Source organism: Miscanthus floridulus, chromosome 6 (assembly GCF_019320115.1).
Source record: "Miscanthus floridulus cultivar M001 chromosome 6, ASM1932011v1, whole genome shotgun sequence".
Taxonomy (NCBI): Eukaryota; Viridiplantae; Streptophyta; class Magnoliopsida; order Poales; family Poaceae; genus Miscanthus; species Miscanthus floridulus.
This window is the reverse complement of record NC_089585.1, coordinates 82,923,877-82,944,277: the sequence shown is the minus strand read 5'-3', so window position 1 is coordinate 82,944,277 and position 20,401 is coordinate 82,923,877. Positions and strand designations below refer to the sequence as shown.

Sequence of the window (20,401 nt, the reverse complement as noted above, 5' to 3'; positions counted from 1 at the left end):
CCACGTCACACCATGCCACGACGTGGCTGTAGGACCGTGACGACAACCACGCCCAGACGTGCACCACAAGACGACGTAGCTTGCAAGCCAAGTTAGCTAGGTTCTCCCTCAGGCTAACGACCCTTCGATCGAGAGAACCTTCTACTTTGTACATGTCCTGGTCCTCGGACTTTATATAAGGGCAACTAGGACTTTATATAAGGACAGCTCTTGAGAGACTATCTCATTCACTCATTCTTACACCGTAGAAAGGCTGCTAGAGCAGTGCGATAAATCGTATAATTTTACTGGTCTGATTTACAAAGCACCGATACATTGCCAAGGAAATGAAAGTAATGAATAAAATAAATAAGAAAAAACAGCAGCATAGAATGCCACCGAACGGCGAACTGCACAGTGAGTCTGTGACCGTAGTTTTGACTGTCAGCCAACGTCACTGGTACTGGGGTTCCAAACAGTTGCTGCAGCCTAGCACGCTCCGCGCGACTGCCGGAGGCGATGGAGGCGCCGGCTCCATGGAGAGTGCTCGAGTTCTACAGCGGCATCGGCGGCATGGTACTATCGAATACCCTGTTCTCTCCTCCGATTCGTCCCGTCATCTATCTAATCTAACGGCGGCTAGGGTTTCGGCGCCTTTCCCCTTTTGCTTGCAGAGGTACTCGCTGATGGCGTCGGGTGTGCGGGCGGAGGTGGTGGAAGCCTTCGACATCAACGACGTCGCCAATGACGTCTATGAGCACAACTTCGGCCACCGCCCCTGCCAGGTACCCTCCGCTTTGACCCCAAAATCTTACGCTCTTTCATAGTCCTGAAACCGAGATAGAATGTGCTAGTATATGTGTCTAGTGCAACCGATTAAGTGTGAGCCTAGGTGCAAGGGAAAAAATTGCAGTTGTGAGGATCACCTGAAGATTCAGTCAGAACCTTGGCTATGTCACCTGATGTTCAGATAACACGACACTTTTTAGCCCTGTTTTCTTGGTACTGCAGCAGCTATAATGTTGTTCGTGTATTTGCATTTTACATTTTTATTAGAAAGTATCTATTGCTAACTCGACTGTAATTGAGGATGCCTTCTTCATTGCTTGCCCATAGTTGACAAATTAGGGTGAGTTTTATTAACTTTGCAGTTGAAGGGATCAAGGGAATAGAGGGGGCAATGGTCACTTGTATTTCTCATTTGTGTAGAGTTATGCACCTGGGTCATGTACCTCACCATCAGAAGGATATTATCATTCTACCTACACATTGGTTTTTATATTTTAGTTTGACTTGTGAAGAATGAACTGAACTATGCTGTTATAGTTTTATTAACTGTATGTTCATGCATCATTCTTGTACTACAGGGGAACATTCAAGCGCTCACTGCTAGTGACTTAGACAAATACAAGGCACATGCATGGCTTCTTTCTCCTCCATGCCAGCCATACACACGGCAAGGTTTCCATCTCAGTAATATATATTCTAGCGCTATGTTCTCTTTTTCAGTTTTGGTTCATGGATCAACCATTGTGTAGGACTTCAGAAGCATTCAGCTGACGCTCGTGCATTTTCCTTCATCAAGATTCTCAACCTCATGCAAGACATGAGCTATCCTCCACAAATGTTATTTGTAGAAAACGTAGTTGGATTCGAGGTTGGTATATACTTTATTTGGATTTTTTTTTGTTTTAATACTCGAACTTCTCAACAGTGGATATATCTTGTTCATTTATGCCAGGTGTCTGACACACATGATCAGTTGCTGGAGGTCCTTTCAAGTCTCAATTTTAACACACAAGAATTCATCCTAAGCCCCTTACAGTTTGGTGTCCCATATTCTAGACCTCGCTACTTTTGTTTGGTAAGAACTTTTTAGTGTTTGACATGTTATACTGTCATGGCATTTCACAGCCCTTATTTTCATTTTTATTTGCCCATCAGTTCTTAGTTGACTATTACCTGAGGGATGTCCAGGTCTCCAGGGAATCTGTTGCCTATGATAAAATATGGTGCTTTTCTTATTGTGTTGAAAAAGACACTTCAGAAATGAGAAAGTGTGTCTGTGTGGGGCATTTTCTGATAAGTGATAAATCCACTGGATTGTATCGATCAATTATGTAATTATGTAACTGCAGCTGATTTTTTATCAACAGGCGAAACGAGAACCTATGCGGTTTCGAAATGCATCGGTCAACAATAAGTTGCTCCAGACACCTATGTGCCTAAGCTTGACACTGAACAGTACATCACAGGGTAGTGACCACCAAACTGAAGAAGAGCTGGAGCCAGTTTGTAAGCCGATAAAAGATTTTCTTGGTAAGTAGGAAGGCTCACTTGCCAGCCTTTACCGTAAGGCCTCCGTCCCCATAACGAAAGCACTGGGGGGGGGGGGGGGGGGGGGGGGGGGGGGGGGGGGGGGGCACCGGCCCAATTCTCACTTGGCCGACAGAAAGCCACCGTGTAAGGGTGGGGGAGGGGGTTTTCTTGGCCGGGTGAGAAGGTCCTTCTTATTTGTAATGCTGCGCCCCCCCCCCCCCCCCCCCCCCCGGTCGAGTTTTTTTTTTGTTAAGTTTACATGATTTTATTTGAAGAAGCTGATTTGTAGTTGTAATGACACTGTATCTTATGTAGTCAAGGAGGCTGATGGAGGCACTCGAAATGAGTCAATTTTGCAAGATTACATGGTCCCAGTAAACTTGATTGAGCGGTGGGGGAACGCTATGGGTATCCTTGATTCTTTCTTGTATTGAGTTACCTTCTTTATCAGTTTTTTATCGTTTATTAATGTGGTTTGTTTGGTATGTTACATTTATTATTTTTATTAACTTCTAGTAATCTTTGATTTTGGTATTGTGGTGACTCCTTGACTATTTGCAAGATATTGTATACCCTGAATCTAAGCGGTGCTGTTGCTTCACTAAAAGCTACTATCGTTATGTGAAGGGGACAGGCTCCTTGTTGGCTACATCTGAAGTAAGATTCATTATCATCACTCTTCTCATTTTGTCTAGATTTCACTCAGTTATATGGTGTCTGATTTTGCCTAATGATAATCTTACTTCAAATACTAGAACCTCAAATGGGTTCCTGAAGAGAAGCTTCAAATTTCTTCCCTAAAGGAGTTGGGCCTACGATTCTTCACCCCTCGAGAGGTAGCTGCCTGTTTACACTTCAGATGTTTAAATCCTTCCTCTGGCTCTTGATGTTGTTTATATAATTTTTCAGGTCGCCAATTTCCATTCCTTCCCTTCAAGTTTCAACTTCCCAGATTGCATAAGCCTTAGGCAACAGTGAGTTTAGGTTCCATTATACACTTCTGAGTTGCTTCAGTAAACTACAAGAGCATTTGAATTGCAGTACATATAAGAAGCATGAGAGATAAATCTATTTGTTTTGTAAAAAATAATGGGTCACTATCTAAATAGTGTTTATAATTACAGGTTGTCATATAGGTTTTGAAATCCTCTTGTTGCAGGTATGCTATGCTGGGTAATAGTCTGAGTATAGCAGTTGTGGGTCCTTTGCTGCATTATCTCTTTGCTGAGGCCTGAGGCATAGAGAAGTCCAGTCAGCCTTGGTGACATTAACCTGGCACAAACACTGGCCGCAATCTGCCGAAACTTTTCCATACTTGATTTAAGCAAGGTTGGTATTTAAGTACGATATGTTCTTCTGCACTTCTCCATGGGTTTACATGTGTTGGTCTCCAGTTCACTTTTTGAACCTTATTGCTTTGGTATGGTAGCACTCTTTCGAAAGATGATTCTCACATTGCAACGCACTTTGTAGGTTTGGCCATTTGGTGAGGACACCGTGCATGTATCAACAAAAGTGTACCATTCAATTGAGAAGCTGTTTCTGCGCATACTTCCCTCCGTCACATGCCTATATTGTCATGGCGAATGGATTTTGGAATTGTGACATGTGACCCACATGCCTATATTGTCATGGTGAATGAATTTTGGAATTGTGACATTTGACCCATTGATGCATGCCTGGATGAGGCTGTTGTAATAATTGCTGATCTAAGCTTTAAGGAACTCGGAACCTACTTCCTGCGATGCAATTCTAGTTCTATTCTTAAATTATTTAAAGTTTGACAATATTTATGATATAAAATGTGTATAGCAAGTATAAAAATATACTCAAGGATGAATCTATATCATAAACATCGTCAAACTCAAGATTCTTTGACTTAGTATTATGCTTGAACTGTATTTTGTTTCCGGAGAGAGGGACTACTTGCAACCAATGGTTAAGGCCAGTTCGATGGGGTTTCATAACAGTTTGGGCATTAAATAAGTAGATCTTACATAGTATCGATGAAGAGAGAGATGACAAAAGGTTCATGGGATTGATTAAGAGAGAGATGACAAAAGTTTCATGAGATGAAATGAGTTTCATGATCATAAAATTTGTTTACATTGTTTCCAACACACAGGGTCTCAGTGACATGAAACTCACACAGAGATTGACTTAACGGAGCAAATATATTTACTTCTGCTGAAGTTTGAGACTGACATAGTTTTGGGCATTAAATCAGCATGCATTATTAGCGATCACCATTTGTAAAAGTTCATTTTTTTAGCAATTTGTAAAAAAGTGTGGGGTTCTGATGAAACTGAACCAGAATGAAGAAATGCAACCGCTATTCCATCAGAATTCTGAGAACCCTGAACTGAACGGCTGAACCCCTTCGGCGCCACCATGCGCCCACCACGACTCCTCGCCGCCGCCTCCTCACTGTTCCCACGGCGCAGCCTTAACACCGCCGCCGCCGCTGCCACCTCCACCGCGGCACCTTCCTCTCCGGCCCCGCCGCCGCAGAGCGCCGCCCAGCCCCTCTCCACACAATTCGCCAGACCATCCGCCGCCCGTGGCCACGGCGTCGCCGATGACCTCGCTTCCACACTCCGCGCACTCCTCGCCTCATCGCCCGACGGCCCGCACGCCTTCCATCTGCTCCGTTCCGCCGCGCTGCATACGCGCCTCCCGCCGAACGAGCTCGTCGACGCCGTCCTCTCCGCCGCGGACGCTGGCTCGCCGTCCGCGGTCACGCTCCTCAGCCACGTCCTCACTTGCCTCTCCCGCGCCGCCCGCGACTGCGCGGCCGCCGCGGCCGCATACTCTCGCATGGTCACGAGGGGCGTTGTCCCGGACGCCAAGTCCTGCACCGACCTGCTCGTCGCCACGGCACGGGGCGCGTCGGCTGCTGATGCGCTCACGCTGTTCGACGAGATGCGGTGCAAGGGGTACTACGCGGATGCTAAGATGTACGACGTCGTGATGCGGGCCTGCGTCGGGGGAGGGATGCACGGTGACGCCGTCAGGCTGTTCGATGAAATGGCCGGTGCCGGGGTCAAGCCCGACGAGCGCGTTTATGCCATCACAATCACAGGTTTGTGCAAGCTACGCGATGCAGACCGAGCAGTCCAGGTGCTGGGGAAGATGATGGAGGCAGGGCTCAAGCCACGGGATTTTACGTACAATTCTGTGGTGGGTGTGCTTGTGAAGGTGGGGAGGATGGATGAGGCATTGCGGCTGAAGGATCAGATGCTGCTGGCCACGGGGGAGAAGATGGATGTGATTCTCGCGACAACGTTGATGCACGGATATTGCTTGCATGGAGAAATTGGGAAAGCATTAGATTTGTTTGATAAGGCTGTCAGGGATGGTGTGACACCGACCAATGTGACATATGGGGTCCTTATCAAAGGTTGTGATGCAGAGGGGATGACAGATGAGACATATAAGCTATGCCACCAGATGATAGAGCAGGGATTGTTGCCGAGCACATATGAGTTCAATTTGGTGATCAAAGGCCTCCTAAGAGGCAAACAGTGGAAGGATGCCATTGCCTTGTTTGATCTTGTGGTTGATACTGGGGTACCGGATGTCTTCACATATGGTTGTTTAATTCATTGGCTCAGTAATCATCACAAACTCCACGAGGCAGTCAACTTATGGGATAAGATGAAGGAAGCAGGAGTCAAACCTTCTATTGTGACATACCACAGTCTGCTGCTGGGGTACTGTGAGAAGGGGTGCATGGATGAAGCACTCAAGTTATACTCTGAGATGCCTGGTAAAGGATACCCACCTAATGAGGTCACTTACACAACTCTGATGAAAGGGTACATCAAGAAGAAAGCTTTTGACAAGGCCTATGCCCTTCTTAATGAAATGCATCAGAATGGAGTTTCTTGCGGTGAGTATACATATAACATTCTAATTAATGGACTTTGCATGGTCGATCGTGTTTGTGAAGTTGATGAAATGTTGAAGAGATTTTTAAGTGAAGGTTTTGTTCCAACCACAATGACATACAATAGTATCATTAATGGATTTGTGAAAGCTGGTATGATGGGCTCTGCATTGGCTATGTATCGGCAGATGTGTGAGAAAGGTATAACCCCCAATATAGTAACATATACCAGTTTTATAGATGGTTACTGTAGGACCAACTGCTGTGATCTCGCAGTGAAGCTGCTCATTTACGTGAGGCGCAATGGCATTCAACCTGACATTGCTGCATACAATGCTTTCATAAATATGTTTTGCAAACAGGGGAATATGTCTCATGCACTCCATTTTTTGGTTCTTCTGTTAAAAGATGGTTTAAAACCAGATGTCACTGTCTACAATAGTTTTGTTACAGGGTACAAGAATTTGAAAATGATGGCAGAAGCTTCGAAGTTCTATTATAGCATGATCAAACAAAGAATTGTTGCTGATACAGAAATCTATACAACCTTAATTGATGGGTTCTCAAAAGTTGGCAATGTGGCCTTTGCTTTGGAATTGTACTCAGAGATGTTGGCCAATCACAATATTCCTGATGATAAAACTTTCACAGCGCTAACCCACGGTCTTTGCCGAAGTGGAGACATTGATGGTGCTAAGTGGTTATTGGACGATATGAGAAGATTAGATGTGTGTCCAAATACTGTTACTTATAACATGCTGATAAATGCACACATCCGTGATGGTAAGCTGCAAGAGGCATTCCAATTGCATGATAAGATGCTGAGCAGTGGAGTCATGCCTGATTATACTACATATAATATACTCCCTCCGACTAATAGTTGAGGTTCCAACAGCCAGGATTGCTTGCTGCTTGTTCAAGCCTCCAGTCGGAAACATCATGTATTTCCGACCGGAGGGAGTACCAGTTAGCTTGAAACTTTTGGAAGCAAGTCTTGCAGATGCTGAAAATCCTGTTTCAAATTCTGCCAGTTAAGTATGAAGAACCTTAACCTGCGACATCAGCAGATTGAAATTTAGGAAACTTGCACTGTAAATGAAGTGAACTTTTAACATTGTCAGATAGAAGCAAAGGCAAGTGGGACATGAATGCTAGCCAATCTGATGTTTTTACTATTTGACTTCTACATCACTGTTGCTCCTTTATGATATTTTCCATTCCATTCGATCCCATTCCATACATTACTTTGTCTTTACCAGTTGTAATTTTCCTTTCCAGTATATTTTTTCTTGTAGAGTTTTTTTTTTATCAAAATTTCCTAGTTGTGTGATTTTTGGCCCGGTTTCCACTCAAATATAATTGGGCTGGTACTTTGTGTTTTATTTTCTCCTAGTTGCAGTAAAGCTTTTGCTGTCCTTTTGGGAAAAAAGTTTTTTTTAATAAAATCTTAAGCTCCAGTCCTGGGTTGATAATTTTGTGTAACATGCACATGCTATGAATTCTAACATCTAGTTATGATTTTTTTGTTGGATCTGACCTGAATGTTCAATTTTTACTCTATCAAATGTTGTAAATACTTCTGGTCGCCACTACCTTTACATTTAAGTATATTTGATATGTGTATGTGATATTGTTTGTTGCATTGTCTGATGCTCCCTCCCTTTGTAAATATATGATGTTTAGGACAAGCTGATTACTAATTCATTTTTGAACTGATTGGCTTATCCTAATAAACGTCATATATATTTAAAATCACAGCCACTATTTACAAGTAGTCTGATTAGCCGTGACACCCTAGTTTTTATTTTTAGGAAACTGGAGGGGCCGCAGCCCTTACAGATAATTTTATTGAAACGGGAAAGAGAGTTATTTGCAACAAAGGGAAAAAGACAAAAACAAAGAGAAACTGGGAGAAACTACAAGAGGAAGAAGAACAGCTTCAAGAGACAAAGAAGGAAACAGAAAATAAGATAAAAGGCCGGGGTTTAGATCGTTTCTAAAGCTTGAATCCATTGATCAAACAAAGTTGATAGGCCGTCACCCTCAGGGAGACCAATCTTGCTTCTTTAAGAAAGATTCTTGTGCACTCTTGTATGGTTACTTGATTTTCATTGAAGATCAGTTCGTGCCAAATCGTCCAACACATGAGGACGATTGCCACCATGAAGAACTGAGAATTGATCTGATCCTTAAAGGCAGTAAAGTTTTCAAAAGTCCCACTGTCCAAGGAAGTTACTAAACTGATCAGGCCCCAACATTGCTAAGCAAAGGGACAATGTAAGAAGAGATGTTCAGTGGTTTCTTCAACTCCAAGGGCACAGAGTTCACAGTTGTATGAATCCAGGTTCATGTGCTTCCTTCTAAGGATATTCCTTGTGCTCAGTCTATCTTTGAGAAGCAATCAACAGAAAACCTTGTGCTTAGGCTCACATAAGCATTTTCAGACCCAACTGAAAGCTGGGTTGGTTGGATGGTGACCAATCAGCTTTTTGTAGACTCTTGAGGAGAGAAATTTGCTCGAGCTCCTCCTATAGGACCAGACATCATCACTGTTTTCTAGAGTTGTAGCTTCATTAGTTGTTGCAGACTTTGCAGCTGTGTGAAGGCAATTTGAAAGAGGTAGGTTGAACATTTCTATGACTGACTGAGATAAGCTTATTTTGGCAAAAGAATGGATCTCTGGTAGGCTCTGCTCAAGGGGTTGGGGGCTAGCCATTTATTTTTTTCCAAAACAAGCAAGTTTGACACCCTAGTTGTCTTGGTCTCTTGAAGTCTTTGGAAGGAACAGAACCAAAAGAAGAAGAAAAAACCGATGTTCCACTAGTCTATAACGGGCTGTTCTCTTATGGACCATTGTGGAGGACGTGTCTACTTGGCTTGACCTGCTTTTAAGAACCTCGTGCCATTTTCCTGGTGCCTATATATGGTTCCTTGCCCCTTTCCTTTTTTTATGTCGGTTTGCTCATGGTTCTTCCCCATTCTTTGAAATATCTTTTGTTCCTTTGGCCACGTAAATAATCATATTAGACTTCATTCTTCTTAATGAAATACATGTGCTGCACGTTTAAAAACATTTTACTAGATTCATCGTGAGAAAGTCATTAATGTATTTTCACATATATTTCTTCTTGCTAGTCAAATTATCACATTTGGTAATCTTGTGTAATTAGGATAACAGGGAGTCACTGCGATCTCATAGACTATCATAGCTCTATATCTCTCATACCTGGCCAAATCTACTTCGAAGAATGAAGGACAAGCTTGTTCTCTCTTCTCTGCAATGCAACCTTTTCAACATAAACAGCCTGATTTATATGTGGCTACCCTGGTAGTGCTTATCAACATAGTAAACCATGCATTAGCGAAGTGAAGCGTTTGTTAGAAAGATTCAAAATGCCTGATTGGATGGCATATTTTTCTATATATAGATAGGATAGAGTGTGACGCCCAGTGTCCACTTATCAGCATCACTAACATTAAGGACCCATGCTGACATGCTGTGGCAATGGTGGGCACGGCGGGAAGATGCCAGCGACACCTGCGCGAAGCCAGCCAGCTGCTAGCGCGACGCAGCGCAAGAGGCTTCTAAGATTCCATAGCCATAGCACGCCACCATACCGCACACGACGACACAGGAGTAGTGCCCTCATCCACTAAAGAGGAGACAGAGAGGAAGGAGAGATGCACCGGTCATCGAGCTATTACCTGCAGTCATCGTCGTCGTCCGTGTCGCCGTTAGCGGCGGCCGGGGCGGCGGCGCCAGGGCCGAGCTCGACGGCGGGCGTGATGGACGTGGACCAGCTGCCGACGTATGACCCGCGGTCCGACGTGGCCAAGAAGGAGGCCTTGGATGCCTCGCGCGCTGACCTCGCTCGCGCCCTCGTCCACCTCATCCCCGTCGTCGTGCTCCTCTGCGGCCTTCTCCTCTGGTCGCTTTCCAATACCGATGTCCCAGGTAATGCATCACAGGACTGTTTCACACTGAGGCCCTGTTTAGAATTCGGATTTTTCTTTTCTGATTCTGCGTTTTTTTCCCTATAAAATTAAACTGATTTCTATGAATTTTTTGTGTAAATCATGTGAATTTTTTTGCTTTCCAAACGTGATCTAAACGATAGGATACCCACAGTCCCGCTACGTATGGTCTAGCGGCAGGTCTAGTGCCTGAAGTCCGGACCGAGACTAGTGTCCGCACGCCCACGCCTGCCCGCGCCTCCGCTGCTCCGCATGGGCATGTTGCTGCGCCAGCTGCGGCGCCTGCTCACGTGGGGCCCCGTGCCACCCCATTTTCCACGCCTACGCGCGCCCACGCGGGGGCCATGTCTCGATCCGTGCCCGCACTCTTTCCTGTGCCTACCGCTCGCGGCCTCTTCACACCCACGCGTATATAGACGGGCCTAGTCGCTAAAGCAGACGGCTAAGACAAATGAGTCCCACTACAACATGTGCAACACCAAATCTACTTTTGCAACATTTAAATAAAACACTTGCAACATATGTTTGAAATAGTTGAAACACTTGCAACATACGTCTGAAACGCCAGGAAAACACGTGTGTAGCCATTGAAAAACATATGCAACATCCAGATGAAACACCTAGAACATATTTGTGAAACATATGCAACATCCAGATAAAACACTTGCAACATATGTGTGAAACATATGCAACATCTAGATAAAAACACTTGCAACATACGTCCGAAAACACAGATGAAACATTAGGAACAGACCTTTGCGGCATACTTGTACAACCATTGCAATATATGCAACATCCTGATCCACTTTTACAACATCCATCTGAAACACTTGCAACATATCTCTGAAACACTTGAAACATACGTTTACAACATGCGCTTTCGGTACAATATCACATTGCTGCTTGGACGAATGAAGCTCATCGTTGTGGAGCTCGACGACGGCGCATCGAGCTCGTCGGTGTGCCAACGGAGTGGCGAGCACCACATGCGCGAGGCCATGAGCACCCCTTGCGAGCAGGAGGGCAGGGGCGAGCACCTGCAGCTGGCACGGCGTGGACCCACACAGGTAGGGCGAGCACGCACAGCGCATGGCACGAAAACCACAGCTGTACTGTAAGGCCATGTGATTGGGAGGAAGGCGTGGGGCCCGCCCACGGTAGTGTGGAGTTCGTGCATGGGCAAGGATGCTGAGCAGTGTGCTGCTGGGCATGGAACGAGTGGAGAGGATGACCCTCGATGGGGAGTGGAGGAGATATTTTTTAGAGAGAGACAGAGGAGCCGTGAATGAGTGGAGTGGAGAGGATGACTCTCGGTGGGAAGTGGATGAGATATTTTTCAGAGAGATTAGACAGCTGGTGCTGTTGGGCTATAGCGCGCAAGCCCGTGAAGTGCTGTGTCCGTCCTTCCGGACGCCGCGAGGGTATCATTATTGATGGTCTTAGGCTTTGCTTAGATTAGCTTGCTACTAGAGCTCTCTCTCTTCGTCCATAGAATAATACAATTCTAGTACAATACTAAGTTAAAGTATCTTAAGTTTGACTAACTTTATAAATAAAAAATATCAATATTTATAATATTAAATAAGTATAATTAGATTTATCATAAGTTATATTTTCATACCATACTTATTTGGTGTCATAAATATAATATTTTAACTATATATTTGGTTAAACTTTTGACACGTAACTAAGAATGCATTTAGAATTGCATTCGTTTGTTGACAGAGGTAATTCGTAAAGATATACTAAATAAAATTCTTAAGGATACAGAAGAATCAGCTTATGGTCAAAGGCTTCTTTTGCCACGTCTCTCCACTCTCTCTCTCTCTCTCTCTCTCTTCCCTTTCATCGTGATAGGGTATATATGTGGCTTCTTAGGGATACAAGAAGGTTTGTCCACAAACTCACAAATAGACTTAGTTTTTACAAGTTATTTGTATAACCTGTAAAAATTGAGGGCTTGTTTGGAATTTAGGAAATTCTTTGATATTTCTACATTCCAAATATATCCTAAGATTATTTGTGGGTTTGCGAATAAAACCGCTTGCATCTCTAGTCGCCCTCCGCTATTCACTGCTTGCCACCTTGGAGAAAAGGGTTGCCACCAAGGGCAATTTAGACAGTCGTTTGCAGGCTCTACGCCTCCAACTCGAGACTCATGTGGAGCCTTCCTAGCAAAACATCCATACGACATAAACATTATGCCAGACACAAAGGTGACAAATCTAAATACAACCAGTCGGAGGATTGGATCTAGCCATAGAGGCCCTAGATCGCTCGCCGCTGTTGGATGCCCATGGCCACAACCACCACCAGAGATCCAAGGTCATGCATGGACCCAAGGGTTGAGTTACTTGTGGAGGAAGGCAAGGGTAGGAGGCATGGATGTTGAAAATTCCATATTGGCTAATGGGCTACAGGAGTATTACATAACTAGGCCTAGGCCCTAGGTGTCTCACCCCTCTAGGGCCAGCTCTACTTAGAGCATCTTCAATAGTTTTAAAAAACGAGTATTCCAAGCAGTGGCCAAAAAAGTAGAGGGCTAATTGTTGCCATTGTCCAACCATCAATAAATACTTAAAAATATAAAAAGCAGGCCCACAACTCCACGTCTCCGCGTCACGTCCATGTACGTGTTCCATGAGCTTCATCGAACACGTTCATGGCTGAGCAACCCGACACACTAAATTACACTAAAACCTCCAAAACAGAATCTCCATTATTTGCTTGGTCTACCTCTCAGTATTTCCAAATCTGAAAATAGTGTCCGGAGATCCAATTTGGTGAACCTGCTAGATGGCAGGTGGGGGTGACGGCAAGCACCGAGGAAAAAAGACTAATGCTAGGGTGCAGCAATATTGATAGGGAGTAGTAGTCGTCCGTGTATTATTGTGTCATTATTAGTGGATGCCTCCATTTTCTAAACATAGGTTAGCTCGAATTTCTCCATTCCGAACAGGCCATATCTTCAGCAAAGAGTAGTTCTAAATTTTCAAGTCCATGTCCATTTTTGGAAGTTATTCAACCATTTTGCCTAACAATTATATATGTTGTCTCACCTATACCTGCGACCAGAGGTTGGTGTCCTGGTGGAGAAAGGAGACGGCCGCACGACGGTTGCCCGTGTCATGATAATGCCACAAAACATTGGAACTGCATCGAGCTGGAAAGGATCAGTTACGATGAGTGCGACCGAGGATTTGGATCCCATCGACAAGGCTCATGGAACAAAGAGAAGGCTGTTGTTGAGAAGTGAAATGGAGCGCGGCAAACAATTTAAACCACGCATGCCCTTCAGGGTCGATACAATAAAAAAGAAGAGGGCAATATAATAGGCCATAGCATGTTAGCCAGTTTGCAATTTACAAAATCTTTTTTATCCCCGTTCGTTTTTTTTTGTTCTGTTATTTCCATTGCCTGTTCGAGTTTGAGTACATAAGAAATTGCTCTATCAGAGAAAATATCATTTTTTTGAAACAGAGCTTTCATTACTCTTTAGTCACAGACAAATCGCTGGACACCAACTCCTCGAGGTACTGAGGTACAACATCCCAAGTAGCATGAGAGTCACTAGGCAACTTACAACCGAAAGACGCTAGTTCATGAGCTAGCGTATTACAGACTCGGGGACAAACGAAAACACTACATGATACGAACTCAGATGCCATTAGCTACTTTATTTCGGCGATCAGAGCCCCCAACGGGGACAGGTGCTAATCATCGCCCTCCAGGGCAGTCTTCACTGTGCTTGCGTCCGTCTCAAGATAATGTGCGCTATCGGCTATTCCCATCGACGTCGCCGTCCTCAGGCCTTCCGGACTTCCCAAGAGCTCGGCATGGAACGCGTTTTGGAGAAACATCTCCCTTCCCGCTCCCACCTTGTGCACGGCGCCCAAGTGGTTGCTGATGATGAACCCCCTCCTTCACCGGTCTGCATCAGGAACGCGCGCCATCAGAGTTAAGTTTCAGCACCCCATCGCTCGGCCTTCTCCACCTGGATGTCTGACGGGATTCCGACAACAGCGGTTTCAGAGTCCTCTGATGCAGTTTGTCAGACAACGCCGCTCCTATGTATGCCACTTCCACGCCTGATCTTCTTTTTCCCTCCTCCCTCCATTTGTTTCGTTCATCCCACCATAGCCAAAGGAGGAGAACAACCGTGCTCTGTATCTTTGGTTCTTGTTTCAGCACCTTGTCCATCATATCCATTGCCGTCTCCGCTTGAGCAAGGTCACACCGTACCACTTCCAAGTTCAGTGCTCGCCATGCTTCTTTGACGTTCTGGCACTCAAACAGGAGGTGGCCGCCATCTTCATCAAATCTCCCACACATGCAGCAGCGTGTGTCAATTTTCATACCCTTTCTCGGCAGCGCACCCCCCCCCCCCCCCCCCCCCCCCCCCCCCCCACGAAAGCCAGGGTGCTGTGACTCAAACACCATAGGAAATGCTTCAACTTTGGCTTATAGTCAAGTTTCCACAATTTCTTCTAGAAATCTCCCCCTTCCTTCACTGCCTTCAGCTCCCCCCGCTCTTTCCGGCATACTGGTTTCGCCTCATTACCTCTCTGTGCACCCGGTATGCAGATTTAACAGAGAAGCAAACCTTACTGTCGTAATGCCAGGCAAGGACATCGTCTATCTCAACATACCGGTATAGTTCGGATTAGAACAACAGTAACTTTATACTGAGTAAGCAACGTCGGTGCTCTCTAGGTTCAAAGAGATGGTGAAGCAGAAATTTGTACAACTATAACTAGTACATGGGATGAGCTGACTCGTCGTCGATCGATACACCGTCTATCACTAAAAGAGAATAGTGTTGTTTATCTATCTGTCTACACTATAAACAAGCCAAGCAATCTAGAGACATTGATTGGATACCCACCGTGGGATCGCACATCCAGCAGCGGAGACGCCCAGCTCCGTAGGTTGCTGCGCTGCTCTTAGTTCGGTTGTATAATATTTTATGTAATATTGAAGTTCAAAACAGTCTGCTAGGAAGGTCTAATCATAGTTGTAAGACCACCTAGGGCGCTCATCAAAAGCGTGTCGTTTGTATGGTTAAACTCTTCTTAATTACAATGATACTCAAATCTTTTGCGTATTCGAAAAAAGATACATAAATAGTTTAACAGTTGCATACCATTTGCTATATTAATACAATTAACCTTTACATATCATTAATAATAATACAATTAATATAATGTTATTAGCTATATACATAAGTTTTAAATAGTTTAAACATTGCATACCATTTGCTATATTAAAATTGATATCATTTACATTAATTACTAGTCATAGATATAAGTTCTAGGTACAGGGCATTTTGCTGTTCGTCAATACAAATATTGTCGAATATTTAACATCTTTTTGAATATGGAAATCATATGAAGTGAATATGGTTGTATAGTATCCATATTAGAATCGAATACGAATATATATATATATCCATATTAACTTAAAATGAATACAAATATTAGATCTTTCTGATATTTTAACACCCGGATCCATCATTAGGATATGAAGGGTGCGAGGGCACTGAGAAGTAAAAATGGGTTGGAGGAATCCCTTATTCGCTCTTTAATATTAAAATCATATGTGTCTTTCTTAAACTCACTCTCTAAATTAACATTTGGAGAATAATTTGAATAAAGAGTGTTTTTATATCTTTCCACCATCTAACAACTTTTCTACATCTTATTGGCATGGTAAAGTGCTAGCCTTTATCTTTGGCTAGCGACAAATCCAAAATAGAGGATGACAATATTTTGGAAATCTAACTAAAAAAGTTGTTGGAGAAAAACTATTCCTATCAATTTAGAATGACGTAAAGAGCTTGAAGTTGCTTTTAGATATAGATATAGATATAGATATAGATATAATACAAATATAGGTTGAGGGTAGTTGGACGGGTATGACACTTGCCTAATGTCATGTCGGCCTGTGGGCTGGCATAGTTTGGCCTGATTAATAACCGGGTTGTACATTTACTAGCTTGAACTTAGTGCTTGTTTGGTGCCACTCCCCGGTGCTCCGGCTCCTCCTCCTGCCCTGGCACCGCAAAGTACTGGTCTATACTGTAGATAACTGTAGCACTGTTCACAAACGACTCCGGCCAAAATGCACTAAGAAACCGCTAAAGCCGGAGTAGCTATGATTTGAGGCTCTGGTGGCTCCTCCGGGAGCCGTACGGCAAATAGGAACTTAGAGTCTTGCACATTTCTAAAAATATTAATGCTTAGACGCGGCGTCCGGCTGTCTGGGCGCCATGCGCCCCACTCCAAATCTGCCTCGCTGCTCCCGCCTCGCTCCCTCCCGGCGCCCCCACCCCCATCGCCCCTCGTGGTCAGAATCGCGCCTCCTGCCCGGACTAGCGCCGCCCTCCTCCTCAGCCGCATGAAGGGCGGCCTGAGAGACCCCGAGGCGAATCTCCAGTTGGCCGTTCTCCCAAGTCGCCTCGGAATAACGATTCTGAGCCATCCTCCACTCATGAAGGTAGCACTGAGCGTCGTCGCCATTGTAGGAGTCGGAAGAATCCGACGACGAGGCCGGCACAGAAGATGCGGCGTTAGAAGGCCCACCGGCCCTGGGAAGAGGATGGAGACTGTCATTCACAACAAACCTGTAGGCGAGTCAGAACTGTTCATCATCATAAACAAAAAATATCAATCTCACCTCATGCGTCGGAGACGCTGGTTCATCGGCATGTTCTCCTCCAGGATTTCCTCCGCCACGCGCTTGCCTTGGTTGTCTTTGCTAGCCATGAGGGATGATTGGATCTACGAAAGGGAGAAGGAAAACCGCTATAGGGTTTCGGCAGGCGGAGAAGAGCAAAGAAACAGTTGCGAGTGGAGATGTGTTCGAGGCCGAAGCCACCGGCTGGTATTTGAAGACCTGAAGCGAAGAGGCAGACGCCCCGGGACGTGCAAAAGGCAACCGCAATTAATGGAAGGTGAAGCGCCACTTCACTAATGCCGATGGGAATACGGCATTGAGCAACTGAAGGCAGAAAATCAAAGGGTTCTCTTAATAAAAGCCGTATTTTCAGACTTGATTGGATTAGAAGTCTGGGATCGGCTGTATCAAATCGGCTCTTTAGCCAAAAAAAGAAGCGTAATTAAATAACGAAGAGTATGATCGTTTCTACACAAGATACACATTGACATGCATATTTCAAGTCCAGAACATCATGGGTCGCTCTCAAAATTTCTAAGCCGAATAGCATTAGCTCCCACGATCTGTTTGACTTCTTCAGCTGATCTAGGGATGCTCTCGAAGATGTACTTATGACGGTCAATGGCAATGAGACTCTAGAGAAAGCTGAGAATGGATTACCCTTGATGCCAAAAGTGAGATAGCCGGTATGGTTGCCTAATTGGGAGAAACCTTATCGGATCAAACGTTGTGCGTCTAGTAATATTTACATTTTTGGAAACACTGAGAGGAGAAGAGGAATTCGACAGAGCAATCGAATGGGGAATATTTAAAGGAATATTACCCTAACGTTTGGAGTAATACTTGATGGCCAATTTGCTCAGCTGTTAGTTCTAATAACCGATACCAGAAAGGTGTCGCTTCTAGTGCGAAAATAAACCTAGAAGGGTAGAAGCCGATACGATACGTGTCGCCCGCAGGAGCGAGGTAAACACGGACAAAGTGGTGCATGAAGTAAAAAGAAAATCATTGGAGACGATGGAATTGTTTGCTTGATGTCACTTATTACAAGCTATAGACCAAAAAACACTTTGTTCACTATATCATTGGCCTAGGAGGTCAGGACTATAGAGTTGGCGGCATCGGAGAAATCCTCGACCAGTCGCTCATAATCTCTAGGGTATCCAATGGCTGGAGCTCCATGGGGATGAAGCCGAAGATCATGGCTGGAGTGAACTTGTGCAGCAGCCAGCGCCATGGCAGCGCCATGACGAACGCCATGAAGAGCAACTTCTCTGACGTGGTTTGGGATGTCGTACAAGCGAACTATCAGAACGGTGCCCCTGGCATTGACGAATCCCGCCGCATGGTCCGCAACTAAACGAAGGCTTTCTAGCTGAGCCGATAAATCTAAAGGATTTAAGAAAGAGGTGATCAGGGTATTGGAGGCAAAAGTTAAGAAGAAATAGAAAATTATGGTAAATGTCTTACCAATGATTCTGGCTTCAGCCTTGGCCAGCCTCTCCCGCACCGGGTTAGCCTCAGGGGTGATCGGCCCTGAACTATGGCCAGAGCCGACTCCGCAATAGCGAGGTAGTCGGCAAGTTTCTCGCCGGTCCAGTCAATGGAAGTGATCAAGTTGTTGTTATCTCTTGGCCTCCTCAGATAGCGGGGAAGCTAATGACAAATTTGTGCTGAGGATGACCCCAAAGGCTGAGCAGAGTCAGCCCTCTACTCTAAAACGATAGGAGCATCATGAGGTGCACCCTTTTGACGATGGATGCGCTGGCGCGATGATGCGGATCCATCAAGAGCCTCCTCAGTAGATCTATTGCTGTTCTCCATGATCTCAAGCCTACGGAAAAAGCAAAAACTATACTAAGGATGCAGGAGGTTTGAGACGAAGCGGATGATTTTTCGATCCAGAGCCATGGCCCATATATATAGCCTGGGAAGGCAAGAAGATAGACTTCGCTGGGGGTGTAAAACTAAAATTAGGAACAGAAATGATCGATACTCTAGAAATTCAGGGGACAGATAACGAAGAAATAACAAATTCGGACTTATTACTTCCCCGAATTACAAAATATCGTGGGCAGATATGAAGAATTTATATTGACCAAAGACCGACCCACCAAGACTTCTTTGGATTGAAGGGAGTCTGGATCCCCACAAGGCCGAAGGTCATCATGAACCGAGTCATGTCGGCCCGTTGATAGAATTGTGCTAGGAAAAGGGGAAAGGCCACCCAATAGATGCCCAGCTGATTCTCGGTGGCTGGGAAACTATGGGAAAGAAGCCTGTGGCTTTCTCGGTGGGCATTTGGTGGAACAAACAAGGGGAAGGTGTCCATATATTTTAGTCCTTGCAAACACTAGAACAGCTCTATGAGCATGGTGAGAAGACACAGGTGATATCACAAGACTTCTTCTAGCAGTAGTAGCTGATCCTCTTGCTCGACATGGCGCTAGAATGAGCGACACAATCACCCTATGCACAAGGATTCTTCTAACCACTCATGATCTTCATAGTAAAAGAATGGACCATGGAGGGTCCGATGGAGCTAGAAGCACTCGAGGGAGCAGATGGAAGAAAAACATGATTGGATTGTTGAGTTGCTCTCACCAGGGTCGGATAAACATTTTATAGCCAGCCCAAAAAGATGAAACCAAGTGCCCGTGAAGCAGTGACGCTCTTGTAAAAGTTTTGAGGCATAGGCTCATGAGCTGCGGACGGCGACAAACAGTAGACCCCAGATCAAGATTCTCTACCCGTGACTACAGATAAATCAGGGATACATACATGATAATTTTGGAATAAAATTATTTTTATCCCAAAATTAGGGGGCATGTGTTTAGACCAAAATTTGGAAGGAGTCTTGCAGATACTTAAAAGCTCCTAAGATCATGTCATCAAGGAAGCAATTGCGTGTAGATTGGAATTAGCTGATTTGAATGCAGCACCGGAATCGGCTTTCTTCAGGCAATGTTGGCACATAATGACAAAGGCTATGATCGGCGTCAGGACGAAATATGATGGACTCTACAAAAGGGGAAAGATTAGAGTCCAAGTTATCTTAAATTTAGAATGTTTTCTCTAGGGTCAAAAATTGTAATGAGTCGTGTTTAGACAGGAGTCATGCACAGGGCCCGGGTATAAATATCAAACCCCGACTATTGTAAAAACAACAATCAATCCAATATACAAGTCATTTACTTTTTTGGCTCCGGCCACCCCTTAGGAGTAGGAGTATAGTAGATCTCGGCGAGTTCTTCAGCAAGTATGGCTGCATCGATCCGGTTGACCTCCACTACTTGTTGTAAGTACCATCATGGCTTATACCTCTGTTTGTATGGCTGTATCGATCCGGTCGACCTCCACTGTGACTCTGGTATAAGTTAGTTATCGATTCTTGCCTAGTTCAAGTATGGCTGTATCGATCTGATCGACCCCACTGCATGAACTAGATCAAGGTCAAGTTATCGACTCTACCTTAGAATAACAGTCTTTGGTAGATTCATTAAGTTACCGATATTGCTTATTGCTTTCATTATTCATCTAAATTACTGCAATATCACTCTGCCC

General features: G+C 44.6%; 3 protein-coding genes across 4 annotated transcripts; all 3 read left to right on the top strand.

Annotated features, from left to right (window-relative positions):
* The first annotated feature begins 397 nt into the window (after nucleotides 1-397).
* LOC136458494 (tRNA (cytosine(38)-C(5))-methyltransferase 2-like) lies at nucleotides 398-4,043 on the top strand. 2 transcript variants are annotated; one of them, XM_066458435.1, is made up of 12 exons: nucleotides 398-555; nucleotides 654-764; nucleotides 1,347-1,440; nucleotides 1,518-1,636; nucleotides 1,721-1,843; nucleotides 2,136-2,298; nucleotides 2,614-2,706; nucleotides 2,861-2,955; nucleotides 3,054-3,134; nucleotides 3,208-3,272; nucleotides 3,458-3,627; nucleotides 3,772-4,043. In XM_066458435.1, the coding sequence occupies exons 1-11, from the start codon at nucleotides 499-501 to the stop codon at nucleotides 3,531-3,533; spliced, it is 1,077 nt and encodes a 358-aa protein (XP_066314532.1). In that variant the 5' UTR covers nucleotides 398-498; the 3' UTR covers nucleotides 3,534-3,627; nucleotides 3,772-4,043. The 2 variants fall into 2 exon arrangements, with proteins under 2 accessions (XP_066314532.1, XP_066314533.1); XM_066458436.1 differs by lacking the exon at nucleotides 3,772-4,043 and having other exon boundaries at nucleotides 3,208-3,282; nucleotides 3,458-3,547.
* Nucleotides 4,044-4,668: 625 nt separating this feature from the next.
* Nucleotides 4,669-7,523, top strand: LOC136458492 (pentatricopeptide repeat-containing protein At3g54980, mitochondrial-like). The gene has a single exon (XM_066458434.1). It carries the CDS (start codon nucleotides 4,690-4,692, stop codon nucleotides 7,069-7,071), a length of 2,382 nt encoding a protein of 793 aa, XP_066314531.1. The 5' UTR covers nucleotides 4,669-4,689; the 3' UTR covers nucleotides 7,072-7,523.
* Nucleotides 7,524-9,691: 2,168 nt separating this feature from the next.
* On the top strand, nucleotides 9,692-13,635 carry LOC136458491 (uncharacterized). Its single transcript, XM_066458433.1, has 2 exons — nucleotides 9,692-10,142; nucleotides 13,238-13,635. The coding sequence occupies exons 1-2, from the start codon at nucleotides 9,869-9,871 to the stop codon at nucleotides 13,492-13,494; spliced, it is 531 nt and encodes a 176-aa protein (XP_066314530.1). The 5' UTR covers nucleotides 9,692-9,868; the 3' UTR covers nucleotides 13,495-13,635.
* Nucleotides 13,636-20,401: the final 6,766 nt, after the last annotated feature.